A 14,701-nucleotide genomic window follows, 5' to 3' on the forward strand; every position below is an offset into this window, starting at 1 on the left:
TTAAGTTGTATTCACCCTTATACAACAGTTCTGTGTACAATATCTTTGAATATTGATTTACCTTGCGATGTGTGAAAATGTTTATGTAAATTAATAATAGATAAAGTTAATAAAAAAAATATAGCTAACTAATGTTTATAATATATAAAAAACTGAAATTTTTCAAAAGGAAAAAATAAAGAAGAAATTAGTGTATATATATATATACACAAAAGAGAACAACCTTATTTATAATGAAATACAGTAGGCTGCCTGAGTGCCTGCTTGCCTTTTTTTATATAAATAAATTCATTTTTTAATTATCTTAATTGATATATTGTTGCGTATCCTACATTATTTATATCTTTTTAGGTTTTTTTTGTCATTCTTTTACCTAACGTCAATCCTTCATTTATTTTTTCACTCATTTAGTAGTATATTAATTTGTAATTATTTTTATAAAGGGTCTTTCTAACAAAAAAAACTAATATTTCGCCGGTCAACTTTCAGGTAATCCCCGGCTAACGACTATAACGGTTACCTATTATTTGTTCTTTATTCATTTACCAATATATTAATTTGTATGGGTGTTTCAAGGGTTTTTTAAATAATAAAATAGTTGATATTTCCATGGACAACGACTAAATAACACATGATACTATGATGCAGTATTTTTTTAAATAGTATTTTGGACTACTTTTTATCATTCATGTTGTGTTTTTTAGATTTATAATACGCTTTGTAATGTGCGCTTATTTTTATGTATGTATCACCGATCTTATACACATTGCAAATTTTACGTATCGTTATGTTACTCGGGTCAACGGCCGAGTTAAAAAACTAGTTAAGAAAATAAGATCGGTAGTACTCCAATTTTGAGGAATTTGGAAAAGAAAGAAAGAAAATAATACTAGTACTAAAGTACTCTCAATTTTATGAAGATCTGAAATGATCGTAATGAGTTTCGAACCCAAGACTCCAACCTATGCTTTAAGTCGAAGAGCAAACTGAGCTAGCAAATTAGATGTTTACTTTTCCTAACGTATATTTATATATATACACTAACACTAAAAAAGCCAAATGAAAAAAACGATAGGTACGTATATCAATAAGAAAATAATTGGTTACTATGTATTTGGAAGGTAACTCACATGTTTACCATGTATCTTACAAAAATAATTGGTTTAGGTATATCATACTACAAGAATAATTTGGTTAGGTATATCTTACTAGCGGGATGACTTGGGTAGTTAAATGACACCGTAGGGATGACTTGAAGCCTATTTAATGAACTTGTCATTTTGAATTCCGAATATCACTTTCTAAAAAAGTTCCCTTTAGTCACCAGATAATTCATAACCTCTACAACATGATTAAAGTTATGGACTTTGGAAAGGGGTGAGATAATTTGAGACCACCTTTTATTTTAGGACCAACTAGGACCATTGATTTTTGTACACCATCATGATCTACTACGATATACAAGACTTTTTTGTAAAAACACTAAGACTTTTCGGCGATGGATCCATAGAAAAATCATGTGTAAGTTACTTACACATGTGTAACTTACACATGTGTAAGTGTGTAAGTTAACTTACACATGATTTTTCTATGGGCCCGTTGCTTGAAAGTCTTAGTGTTTTTACAAAAAAGTCTTGTATATCATAGTAGATCATGATGGTGGTGTGTAACTTACGAAAATCAATGGTCCTCTTTTTGAACTTTTTTTAGTTAGTCTCAAATTATCTTTCCCCTTTTGGAAAGTTAGTGTTGGTTGTTTTCTTGGTTTTAAATGTAATGACCACCCAAGTATTGGCTAACTGCACTTGTGAACAAGAAGTAAACGATCAGGGCAAAAAGAGTGAAGCTCTCAAATACAAACTGATCGGACTCATATCGATCTTCTCCTCTGGTGCCATCGGTGTTTCTAATTCATTGGTAACATCGTCCCGACTCAATTCCGCCGAAATTAGGCGAAGTTCAAAGAGCCTTCATTCTACGATACCTTAAATTTCTCGCATCATCCAAATTAGTATTTCACTACACATGTAGTTTAGATAAAATAATCTTCTTCTTAATTTACATAATTATTAAGTTCACATCTCCACTTCCGGCTATTCTCATAATGATGTTAAATGGGCAAGCAGAACCACCATGCACACCAGTGTTCAATCACCTGAACTGCAAAATTGGTGCTATATTCACGGTCCTGCTATTTTTAGCGGTTATCATTTCTAAACTAATAACATTGTCTTTCATGTAATTCTGATGTGATTGAAGGTAAGTCAGTAATCTATTTGAAGAAATTCTGTATGATCATTGGAAGAGGTATCCCATTAATAAAAAAAAGTTTGGGATTACTTTTGAAAATAGATTATGGTCATTGTCTTTTTATTGGTCCCTTCGTGTTCTTAAGTATTGTGTTCTTAAGAATGATACACGATTGAACGAGAAGACAAGCTACGTGGAAAAGGTATTTCAAGACATTAAGACGATGAGTTTCCTTTGGTTCAAGAATAGAACTAAAATTGGCGTCGTAAGCTGGAAAGATTGGAATCATTTTAACATTTGCATGTAACCATTACTAAATGTAGTGTATTGTTTGCCACTCATTTGTGTGAGTCGGCTTTGTGAGTAATAAAAGTTACTTTTTAAAATAAAAAAAAGTGTCTTGTTCTTAAGTTTGGATTGTTTATAGATTTTTTGATTATCGTAATGATACAATAAGTAACACTAAAACTGTGATTGACATTATCGTTAAAAATTAACTATGATGTTTTAAAAGGGACATTTCCGTATTTAATGATTGTTTATTGGGAAAAAAAATTTAATTCATATTTTTCTTTTTGTTATTTATAATAACTTACTTTTCTAATGTCTAGAAAAGTAAGCTATTATAAAGAACAAAAGAAAAAATACAATGATAGACAAAAAAAAAATCAATGATTTGAAAAAAAAAAATTAAAATACATATAATTTCTAGACATTTATACCAAACTTATTTTATCTGCAATTATTATGGGAAGAATCAACGACCATATATCATCAAATTTGCGCTCTATAACACAAAAATCTGGTTATAAGATGATGATGAAACACATTTGCAAGTTCTAACCGGGTAAGAGAAAATAATATTATCTTATTAAAATTAAATTAAATTAAACAATGGCCTACAAGGAACACCAAAAAAGTTGTTCTTTAAACCATTAAATTATTAAAATATACATTTCCAATGGTGGAAAAAAGATTCTATGAAACTGCAATGATACTTTTAGTTGTGGGTTTAACTGACAAAACACTCTACAACAATCAAGAAATAGAACTAATCCAAAAACTCAGTAATTATAAAAGAGTTGCATTTTCAAAGACACAGAGCACCAATAAAAAGAAATCAAGAGTTACATTGTTGGGTAGAAGTAAGTTGTCCTACAATGGTAGAAGAATGACTGGGCAGGGAACGAACTCAGCTAGCAGGTTAGCATCCACGTGCTTCGAATGAATGGCTTCCATACTCATAATAACCAAATCTAAATTCATATCGTCTGCAATCTCTCCTATAATGGCTGTAGGTTTGCTGCCTTCCCCAAGTCTCTCTAAAAGCTTAAATTCCTGGAATCCACCTATTAATTTAGGGGGGAAACATTCAAGGGTTATTGGTCAAATCAACAAAAGGAGTGGTACAACACCACCATGATTTAGCTTATATTTGTGTATGTTATATGGGGTCATTGGGGTTATATTTTTGTTTCTAATGAGTCAAGTATAAAATTTAGCTAAAAAGAGTGTAAATTGTTAGGATACCAACTCTTATCTTACTTGATTTAGAAATTTGATGGATGATATAGATTATTACTGTCATATTATAGCTAACATTCTAACAACCATTTCCAACACATTATCTTAAACTTAAAGTTGTACGCACTTGTGTTTATGCACCAGATAAACTGACCTGTTTTAACCTGAACTTCAAATTTACCTGTTTCAACTTTTGACCCATTGTCCAGCCCACTCTGCCACTACTAGCTTACATCATTTGAATTCCTTATTCCTTCATTTAATAGGTTTCATTTTGAATTTAAGCCTTAAGATACATGGACAAAAAAACAATAGTTCTATATAACCTAAACAAAAGAAGTGAGATTCAATAGTTCAAGAGAATATGTTGCATCATTATTGTTGCTAGCTTTTCATAATATCTCGTATATTGCAGCAGTAAACATACAGGCTGAAAACAATTACACAAAAGGTATCAATGACATGAAAAGGTTATCTTATATTTCAGTAGCATACACAAATGCTGAGACCTATTACAAGAAGTATCTCATAAATTTATGCAGTGTAGATAAAGGCTAACCTTACAAGTAGAAGTTATCTCATATATTCCACTAAAATATCAAAGAGACATATTTGGATGACATACTTAACAAAGAAAGCAAGCATACCTTCAGACAAATGCCAGCGAATGCTCGAAAGCTGAGTGTCATGTTCTGGAATTGATTCTTTTAGCTTTTCATCAATGACTACAAAAAGAAATGGTTACAGCAAACTTCATTTACTGCTTCGCAAAGCTTTTCATGTATGGCTTTATTTTTACTAGTTGGTTTAAATAAGAATCTAAAAGGGACATACCTACAACAGTTATGTCAGCACCGTACTTCTTCGCCAAAGCAGCTGTGGTTGCTGCAGCCTATTAAGATGCCAGAAAGTTGACTTGTTAAATTCAAATAGATTACAGACAGAGGTTTAACGAGACAACCCAAATCCTCCAAAACAGAATGAAACTGGGTAAAGGTCCATAATTCATAATTGTAAAGATAACTAATTAACAATGTTACGGACGCTAATCAAGTAATAAAGATGCTTGTACGTGTGTGTACATACATGCCTTCATTTTCATCCATCTTTTATTGTCCATGGTTGGAAGCAAAAAAAGAAAAGAAAGAAATAACCTGTCTAGTTCCTTCAGAAAGATAAGGATTTCGATCTGTAATTGGTAGAAGAAGGTGCTTAAATTCAGTAAAGGCCTCGGCAACTGCATTAAGCCCAGAAGCTTGTGCTTTGACTGCAGCTGAATTAATTCATATAAAACAATCCGAATTTATCCAACTACTCTACATAGCAGTGTGCAGTTACATACAAGGACATTTTGTTGACAACCGTATCAGTTTATAAAAAACTTCAAAAAAGCTTCCAAAAGAATATAGTAAATAAGAAACTTACAAACTTTCAATTTGTACCAAATTAAGACTACACGCCCATTTATATCAATTGATCTTAAATTATCCAAACCTATTTGAAAGGAAAAAATTCACTTCATCGATAAGGGTTAACATATAAGGGGATTCGATGTTTGAAGCCTAGTTCAGATGCCCACGAAGCAATAGCAACACCAAGAAACTTTAGACGGCACTTGCAAACATCGTACTCCACAACTCATACATGCAAGTACATTAACGGCTCATCTCGACCTATAACTTTTTGCCACCAGTAAGCATGAATTGCTTACCAGATACTGAAGTACATTAACTTTTTGCCACCAGAAATGACAACGGAGTTGATTTTGTTTGTTTTATTTGAATTCGTGTCATGAATTCGGTACATTTCCTAAATGAAAGTAGCAGGTCTTTATAGGTAAGTTAGTCCAACAATTTTCTTTCAACTCATTTCATTACAGAACTACAGTAATTTCCTAAATGGGTGCAAGTGCGTAACAGTTTTTTTTTTTTTTTTTTATAAACGGTTGTTATTTGTTAGTAGTCAGTTTTTCCTCAAGTTAGTAAAACTTCCAAGGAATTCTAATATTTAATACTTATTAGTGTTATTATAATATTATAGTCATATCACTGAAATTAGTTAAGAATCACATTTAGGTGTATTTACAAATATTTAAACAAGCCAAAATCCGATAATTGCAATTATAAGAAAAAAAGAAAGTAAATGATACCTCTGCGATTAATGGTGGGTAGATTAGGAAGAGCTGAAGGCTTTTGAGAATGAGGGTTGATTGAAGAAGAAGAAAACGATGAAAATTGTGAAGAAATTGAGAATGATGGAGTTAAATTGGAGCATTTTGATGATGATAATGGAAAGTAGTAGTGATAATTTGCCAACGCCATATCGATTAAACTGAAACCCACCTGGTTATAAATTAAAATTGTTGTCAGTGAGAGAGACTTTGAGAGGTTGTTTGTAGTAGAGACTTAGAGTGTGGGGAAAATGTTTAGCACCCTCTAGAACAGGGATGAGCAAATTGGAACCGGGTACGGGTCTCGTCGCGATACGGTATGGGCAATTTTTTTTTATCTTTTTGAAGATTAGTCGAAAACAATTCTATAGCTAAAGTTAAATTTTGACCAAAAAGTCGAAATTAAAAAAATATTATTAAATATTGATCTTTAATTTTAATAAAAAAATCAAAATCTTCCAACTTTAAAGTTGTTTTTTACTTTAAAGGATTTCTAATTTTTTTTTTTTTTAAGTCCTCGATTACTCGCGAATGTTCTAACCTAACAAGTATTGTTCGTACGACTCGAACTAGAGACTTCTTGTGAAGAACAAGACTCATTGCCACTAAACCATTTGGTGATCATTATCTGGTATCGACAACTAGTCTCAAGAGTGATATCCATCTTTTATGTTTTTTATATTGGTATCCACCGGTACCAGTATTACAGATAAATAAAATGAAACTCTCGAGCTAAAGATAGCCCTGAAGTATCGATACATTGTCAAAGGTTTTTATAAGAATACTACAATAATACGAATGGGGTTAAAGTTTTGATAGAAGACTTTAAGTATTTCGATGAGCAAAATATGTTCATTCCAAATTACATTTGTTGAATTTTATATTACAAATATGGATTATGGTTCAAGTAAAACAAATATTAAAGTAAATCAATAACAACAATTTATTTTTATCGTTGTGAATCATGAAAATCTTCGTACATCGGTGTGTATACTTGTGCTTTATAGATTTCCGTGTATCAGTTTTATTATGATCCATTGCTTAAGATTTTATCGTATTTGTTTATTTTAATATTTACTTTACAATAATCAATTCATGATTCACAATGATTGTTAATTAAGAAAAAAAATTGTTTTATTCATTACTCGTAAATTTTAATACTTGTTTTATTTGAAATGAAATCACTTTTATATATATATATATATATATAATAAAGTAAGGGTAAATCACAAAATGATACTTAGTTTGTTCGAAGTTGTATTTGGTATACCTGTGCGAAGTAATTACGTGAGACTTACCATGGTTTGCAAATATGCACAATCACCAAACCTACAAGTTAACAGACATTAAAAATCGTTAACGGAATTTGCTATGATATTAAAAAAAACTGTTATATAAATCAAAATCCGTCTTTTCAAAATATAAGATCCACGATATATTAATGAGTTAAAATCATATACAAGTAATACTAGCATAAAATTATTGTTATTATTATTTTTAATATAATAAATTTAAAAGAAACAATTGAAATACCAATAAGATGATAAAGAACTCGGTAAAACTACAAATATCATCATTAATATTAGGTTTGAGCATTGATTTCATAAACTCTAATTTTAAGTCACGTTTAATTTATATAATATTTTTTAAAAAAATGAAATCTATCAAAGCAATTGAAATTTAAAAGAATATTTTTGATTTTTTAAAAATTTTCCTTCACTCATACTCAAAAACGGACAACGAAATTCAAATCGAAAGAATGATATTAAAATCTAATTCCGTAAAAGTTATTTAAAAACTTGACTCAAACGTATATAGAGTCGATGTCGAGAATCAATGATTTAGAAAAATTAAAACGAAGGAAAATGAATAAAAATTGGTTTAAAAAAAATTATTTATAAACTTCTCAAATTTACTTAAATTTAAAATCATCGTTTTAAGACTCTCTTGTGTGTACAGTACAGTATATCACTACTATATCGGTATAGATAAACCCTAAACAAAACAAAAGAAAAAAGCCGCTCCTTTTGTATAGCAGAATTTGCTACTACTCACATATATCATTTACTCTAAATAGCTTCAAATCAGGTATTTTCTCTTCTTTTCTATCCCATCAAAGTGCTTCTGTTGTTCTCAACAAATGTTTCTTATAAAATTGCATTTTCGATTACTTGATTTTGTAATGTAAATTACAAATGCTATCTGCTTTGCCAACAATGTGTGAAGTACTACTATATGTTCAAAAATGTAAAGCTTTATTCATTGTTGTTTGATTATTATTTTAGATGATTTTTGAATTTTAAATCCCATTCTTTTAACTCTATGGATTCAGTAGTAGTTTTATAGAAATTTTCATCCTTTTGAATGCCATGTGGTTGTATATATATATAATTGTTGTCATTTATCTGTACATTTGGCTTTTTTTAGCGGTTGTTGGTGTTACTAAAGGAGCTTTTGCTAGTGATTGACTATATGTGTTTTCTGTCTGTTAATAGCTGCATATGTATGTGTAATCGCAGTAGCTATTTGGTCTTCAAAACCGTAAACCATAAAACGGAAAACCTGTATACTGCCGCTGTTGAGGCCTGGGATACATTCAGTTATCCCGGCGGCGGACTTGTTTTTTTTTTTTTTTTCTTGTTAGTTCCGTATTTGTCTTTTCACATATATCTTAACAGGAGGTATATTCAAGCTTCATTTCATTAATTTCTTATTATTTTTAATTACGTTTTGTTTGTTAGGTCTGAATCCACATAAAAATTTTAATATTGGGTTTATTTTTCATACGATGCTTTACTTAGCAAAGCATTTCCTTTTTTCTTTTATTTTTTTTTGTTTATAATGAAAAAAGATAAGAATACTTGATGGACATTTAAAGGAATAATATTGAAGTTAGGGTAGCAGTGAAATGCACAATGCTTTATGTTATTTAAGTTTTGAAAATTTATTTTCCCAGTATTGATGGAATTAACTTTTTGTGAATAGAGTTTTTGAAAGATAAAAGAAATGGCTTTCATTCTTGAAGTGCCGCTGAATCTAGTTGGACGACAACAGAAACTTGTCTCGTTTTCAACAAGTAGAAGTTCATCAAACTTTGTTACTTTTAGTAGACGAAACCAGAGGTGCCTATTCTCAATATCAGCGACACTAAACACGCCGGTTCAGAGCTTTGATGAAAAGCACTTGGCTCGTGTGAATGATGTTGCTATTCCGATCATGGTATTTTACTTTCTTACTGATGCTGCATTAGTTTATTGCTAGTTGCAGAGGTGGTAATGGGTTGATTTGGGTGATGATTTTCCACTAACGGGTCAAATGGGTTGGAGGGCACAAGAAAGTATATTTCTAAAGCTTAGAGCCTCTTAGATAGTTTCTTAATCCTTTTTTGGCATATTAACTACATAGAAATCACTGTAAAGGGCATTATATCTTTTGTGGATCAACCCAGCCCGACCTCTTTTGAATTAAGCCGAAACAGCATGTGTCAACGGGAATCCATTACTGATCAACTCATTTTGCCATCTCCACCAATTAGTACTACAATAATTTTTCAAGCTAATTTATTTCGGCTTATAATTTGTTTAGGTCAATAGTTGTATGGGGAAAATGGGTCAGGCGATTATTGAAGCTGGAATATCTGCAGGACTTCATATTGTTCCGACATCATTTGGAATAGAACGAGATGCTGGAAAAACAGTTCAAGTGGGAGGGAAAGATATTCAAGTACACGGGCCTTCTGATAGAGAGTCCACTCTAGCATCTGTTCTCAAAGAATACCCAAATCTGATTGTTGTTGACTTCACAGTACCTAATGCCGTGAATGGTAAACCTGCAATTATTTGACATGGGTATGCGATATCAGCTACATTAATCTGTTTTTTAGTAACAACTACTTTATTATTTATGCAGAAAATGCTGAATTATATTGCAAAACTGGAGTGCCTTTTGTGATGGGAACCACTGGTGGAGATAGGGATCTATTGTACAAAACTGTTCAAGATTCAAACCTTTATGCTCTCATCTCTCCTCAAATGGGCAAACAGGTGAACATTGTTTAATGTTTACTTATATTTTTAGTTTTTGTTGCTAATATTACTGGAGTGTTTAAGTCTGCTGGTTGTTCTGTTTTGTTCAGGTTGTGGCATTCCTTGCAGCCATGGAAATTATGTCCAAGCAATTTCCTGGAGCATTTACCGGGTATAAGCTAGAGGTACTTGTCGTTTTTTGATATAGCTGTTCTTAGAACTTGCACATAGTCGCATCTCTAATGGTTTGGGTGCATTTTCTCCCATTGATTCTTTTAGCGTTAGCTATTGTAATGACGATATAGCTAGATTAAATAATCCAGCATCTCATCATATAATTATATAATTCACTGGCAAGGACATGCTAGCACTCTTTAAAAGAAAAATCCTATCACAGGAGAGCGAGATTGTGATTCCTTGTCCATTTTTTACAATGTTTTCATTCACCCATTGACAGTTTTCCTTAATATTTTTATTTTATTTTCTCTACAAAGTGTCTAGGTTGTACATGTTAATTTATGTGGTCAATAGTGTTACCTGGTGTATGCATGTAAAAAGCAAAAAATGCTAGTGAATTATAATTTTGTAGCAACCAGAGTATTACATAGACTGAGAGATCCTGTAGATTGTAGGTACCGCATTAGTGTCAAAATGAGACCCTTTCAATGATTGGCAAAAGTGTCTATCTCATATAGCATAAGGGCAAGCTGTAGCTACCCAGCTTCTCTCAAAGCCAAGCTGTGGAAAATTCGCTTTCTATGTAGTGAGCTAATTGCGTAATTATTGATGTCTTTTATTTCAAATTTCTACCACATAGATTTGTTTTGCATCTTTTATGTTTAATATTCTTACTTGGCTTGGTTGTTCCTAAACGTGGGAGTTTCAGCACATTCATCGATGGGTAATTTGGATCATTTAACGAGTCAAATGGAAACAGTTTAGAAGGGCTGAAAGTAGCCCAAACTTTGATCAGTCTATTCACAGGGTTAAAGTTTTGTTAAGTACAGTAGTTACTGTCATGTTGACCTCATTTTTCTTTTGAATGAGCTAGAAAGTGTAGGAGAAGAAGTGTTTTCTGTCAACTTAACCAAAAGCCTCTCTGACCAAGAAATGACCAGCTTTGACCTTAACTTGTGTTTGCTGATTGCATGTCCCTTGACACTCTCGAAAATTCATTTCGCCACATCTAGGTGTTTCTTATGGTGATCAGATATTTTGTTTTTGAAATCCTAACAGGTACTGGAATCTCATCAGCATACCAAGTTGGACACATCTGGAACAGCAAAAGCCGTCATCTCCTGTTTTCAGAAACTGGGAGTTTCGTTTGATGTAGATCAGGTGTGTTAAAAAGAAGCTTACGTTAACAAGTATGTGGTGTGAGTTGGTATATTGCAAGTTGTAATTTTTTTTATCTGATTAAGTAAGCTTTAGTGACCTTTGTACTTGACACTCTATCAATTTAGCTACCATGCTTGGAAAAACCATAATAGCTGTACCAGCTGAGCATTTTTGCCAGGCATTGTGAATTTTTTTAAAGGCAATCTCAAGAACAATGGCTGCAAGCCTTTGGTTTGCCAATAAAGGATGTGTTTATGATAATTGTAATGAAACAGAGTCTGAAAGTACATTGGTTACAGAAGTAGTTTTCTTTTTTATATTTGTTGTTTCACGAGCTGTTACTATTATAATTCTGGATTTAAATATTGAAAGCACTTTGAGATATCTTAAGTATATGTTCATGGTCTCACAGTATCAAGAAATAGCTAGTTTTAGATTTTGAAACACCTTTATAATATCACTTCCTGAATTTTGTTCGGATAACACTGTTATATATATCTCAGTCTTAACAATTATATTATTTGATATCAGGTACAATTGATACGAGATCCAAAGCAACAGGTTGAAATGGTTGGTGTTCCTGAAGAGTATCTTGATGGACACGCGTTCCATATGTACCATCTCACATCTCCTGACGGAACGTAAGACTTTGACTATCTTTGAACTGTGATGGGTTTTTAATCCTTCTTGACATTATCTAATCTCGTTTCCTTATATGTAGAGTTTCTTTTGAGTTCCAACACAATGTTTGTGGGAGATCAATTTATGCAGAAGGTGCCATTGATGCTGCACTTTTTCTTGCTAAGAAGGTGCGGATTCTTTCCTCTGCTAGCTGAAAAAAAAATAACAAACAATTTGAAATAAAAATCACTTTAAACAATATCCTTTTTATATGTACGATACAATTTTGATCTCCTCACCTATATGGTTTGGATTTGATATATGTGTAACGTATCAAATGTGGTACGATAAAAGAATATTTTAAAAGGAAACATGTCAACGCCGGGATCCAATGCATTGAAAGTCTTGGCAAGTGTTTTTTTGATGCCTAAAACCTCTTAGTTCGTTTATGCAAAAATTTATAAACCAAGTGTTTTGAATAATATCAAAATTTTGGGAGAGAGTACTTCGGGTCACCCTGAAGACCCCTTTCAACCTGTACGAAAAATTGAAAATATTCCGTGGTTTTTTAATAGTTCCCAACCCGTCAGAAATACATATTTCGCTGTCTCTACCTTCAATATTATATACCATCTTGGAGACGAATCTAAATACCCACGACCAAATGCTGGTTAATAACCGAATCATTTGATCTTGTGAAGCTATTTTTCATATGCAGATTCAATCAAAAGCTGATAAGAAGATATATGACATGATTGATGTCTTACGTGAGGGTAGCATGCGTTAATAGACGGCCGTATTAATAATCAGCTTAGAGGTTTATTCATTATGTAGAATCTTCTGGTAGCTCTTTTCAAAAGATTTGGTTGTGGGTAAAAGTCGGTCATCTCGTTCTGTTTTAGTAGTTAGTGTATGAGGGTTATTTTGTAACAAATCTAACAAAACTTTTGTTAGTTTCATCCTAAAATGTGAGCCCGGTGATCAAATTAGGATATGCATCTTCTTCGGTTGTATACAGGAAGAAGAGACGGTATTGTATTCAAAATTTAGTTAATTGATAATTACTTATTTAGTGGTTGTGATGGAAATGAATCATGGCAAACACGAAAGCCAAAGAAATTAGGCATTTTCTTTATCATGCACAAAAGTTTATGGGGTTAGGCATTTGTACTTTATAGTTGTATGAAAAATACTTATAAATTAAGTATGAGGAAGGTTGAGATGTAACCTTACATAAAACAAAGATGCTAATTTCAGATTTTCACTAAAATCGAAAAGGACAAAGTGTAAGAAGGTTAAACTTTGACCTTTATCTACATAAACAAAGGTATGAGTCACTAATGCTTGGTAAGGTATTATGGTTATTTTTATGTCTATTTATAGATTTATACTAGATTACAAAACATTTGACTTTCACTTATTTACTCAAACTATTTTTTTTTAAATTAATTAATTTAAATACTTACAAATATTTTTAAAAAAATTATTTATAGTATAAAATTTTTAACCTTTGAAATAACTAAACTACCTCTTTTTATATGAAACTAATTTTAAGACCCATCTGAATGAGTGGTTTCAAAACATGTATCTTCATTTGTTATAAACAAAATAATAAGAATTCTAAATAGGGAAAAATAAAAACATATATGAAATTATTGTTCTAAATGTTATAAAATTATATATATTTATGGTTCCCATAGCAAAGAGAAAATAATAAGTCTATATTTTGATCTTGACCATTCAAATTAATAGTCAAACCCTTCAAATTAATAGTCAACTTTAAGTATCTTATAAATGGTAACTCTTTTATATTTAATGCAGTTTCTTAATTATGATTACTTTTTATTATTTAAGTTATAGCTAATTATATAAACTGTTGACTTGAAGTTTGAATTGAAGTACCAACCGAAGTTTTGTCCAATATAATCCATATTTCAAATTCTTAATTTAATTATCACCATCCATAGTTTGTTCAGTTAAGGAGTACTAATGAAATCAATGTGCGTTTTATCAATTGAATTTACATATAAACAAAATGCATATCTCGATATTTACCGGGCATTTGTAAATAAAGTCTATTTAAAAGAAATAATGATGTAGCTTGAAATAAAAACATAGATACATGAAATATAACTTGAAACAAATAGCCACTAACTAATTTGTGGGTTGATTTTCGACTTTGTTTGGCTAAAAGTAGAAGCAAATGTGTGTATGATAGCACATCATATGGGTGGGTGAGTTAAATGGGTTGTTGGATTGATTACATATCATATGGGTTTGTAGGTTGACGCGTCTTGCTGAGTTAATCTCAGGTCATATGGGTTGGCAATTAGCATTGTTGATTTCAAGTCAAATAGGTTTGTGAGTTGCCGGATGAAATAAGTTGGTGAGTCGACCTAATAAAAAGTTTTATATAAATTTAAATAGTTTTAGGTTGACGGGTTAAGCTATTAACCCAAAAGGTCAACCCGATCCAGACCAAAAACAATCAGTTGGCGGGTTACCGGGTCGAGATTTTCCAACCCTAACCCAGTTTTCCGTGTCAGTTTCAAGTCGAATTTCGGGCGAACATTAGCAAACTTTTTTTTAGAACGGCATTCTATTCTACTCCTAAATACACGTATGCCTGAAAACCAAGACTCTCGAAAAACCCTATTAATTCACCCTCACAAATGTGAGAAGTGAGACTTAAACCCAGGTGGATCCTCCCAAAACAAACTTAATATATAGCAAATACACTCTATGTATGTTATATCAAAAAGTATACAAGATT

The 14,701-nt window shown here is 31.6% G+C and overlaps 2 protein-coding genes across 2 annotated transcripts; one reads left to right on the forward strand and one right to left on the reverse strand.

Moving 5' to 3' along the window:
* Positions 1–3,296: 3,296 nt before the first annotated feature.
* Positions 3,297–6,228, reverse strand: LOC122578905. The gene is made up of 5 exons (XM_043750955.1): positions 5,924–6,228; positions 4,929–5,047; positions 4,609–4,666; positions 4,422–4,499; positions 3,297–3,599 (listed from the first exon to the last, which is right to left on the reverse strand). Exons 1-5 carry the CDS (start codon positions 6,093–6,095, stop codon positions 3,406–3,408), a joined length of 621 nt encoding a protein of 206 aa, XP_043606890.1. The 5' UTR covers positions 6,096–6,228; the 3' UTR covers positions 3,297–3,405.
* A 1,687-nt stretch (positions 6,229–7,915) lies between these two features.
* Positions 7,916–13,016, forward strand: LOC122578585 (4-hydroxy-tetrahydrodipicolinate reductase 2, chloroplastic-like). Its single transcript, XM_043750569.1, has 9 exons — positions 7,916–8,032; positions 8,930–9,163; positions 9,530–9,767; positions 9,854–9,987; positions 10,080–10,154; positions 11,206–11,307; positions 11,839–11,948; positions 12,029–12,116; positions 12,647–13,016. Exons 2-9 carry the CDS (start codon positions 8,951–8,953, stop codon positions 12,713–12,715), a joined length of 1,029 nt encoding a protein of 342 aa, XP_043606504.1. The 5' UTR covers positions 7,916–8,032; positions 8,930–8,950; the 3' UTR covers positions 12,716–13,016.
* The last annotated feature ends 1,685 nt before the right edge of the window (positions 13,017–14,701 follow it).

Source organism: Erigeron canadensis, chromosome 8, assembly GCF_010389155.1.
Source record: "Erigeron canadensis isolate Cc75 chromosome 8, C_canadensis_v1, whole genome shotgun sequence".
NCBI classification, from domain to species: domain Eukaryota; kingdom Viridiplantae; phylum Streptophyta; class Magnoliopsida; order Asterales; family Asteraceae; genus Erigeron; species Erigeron canadensis.

Excerpts from the sequence above, each read along its gene's own strand:
- LOC122578905 (XM_043750955.1), bottom strand. The coding sequence starts at position 6,095 with ATGGCGTTGGCAAATTATCACTACTACTTTCCATTATCATCATCAAAA. Across the intron at positions 5,048-5,923 it reads ACCCACCATTAATCGCAGAG|CTGCAGTCAAAGCACAAGCT; the intron begins GTATCATTTACT and ends GAATTAATTCAG. Across the intron at positions 3,600-4,421 it reads TCGCTGGCATTTGTCTGAAG|GTGGATTCCAGGAATTTAAG; the intron begins GTATGCTTGCTT and ends CTAAATTAATAG.
- LOC122578585 (XM_043750569.1), top strand. The coding sequence starts at position 8,951 with ATGGCTTTCATTCTTGAAGTGCCGCTGAATCTAGTTGGACGACAACAG. Across the intron at positions 9,164-9,529 it reads ATGTTGCTATTCCGATCATG|GTCAATAGTTGTATGGGGAA; the intron begins GTATTTTACTTT and ends TAATTTGTTTAG. Across the intron at positions 9,988-10,079 it reads CTCCTCAAATGGGCAAACAG|GTTGTGGCATTCCTTGCAGC; the intron begins GTGAACATTGTT and ends TGTTTTGTTCAG.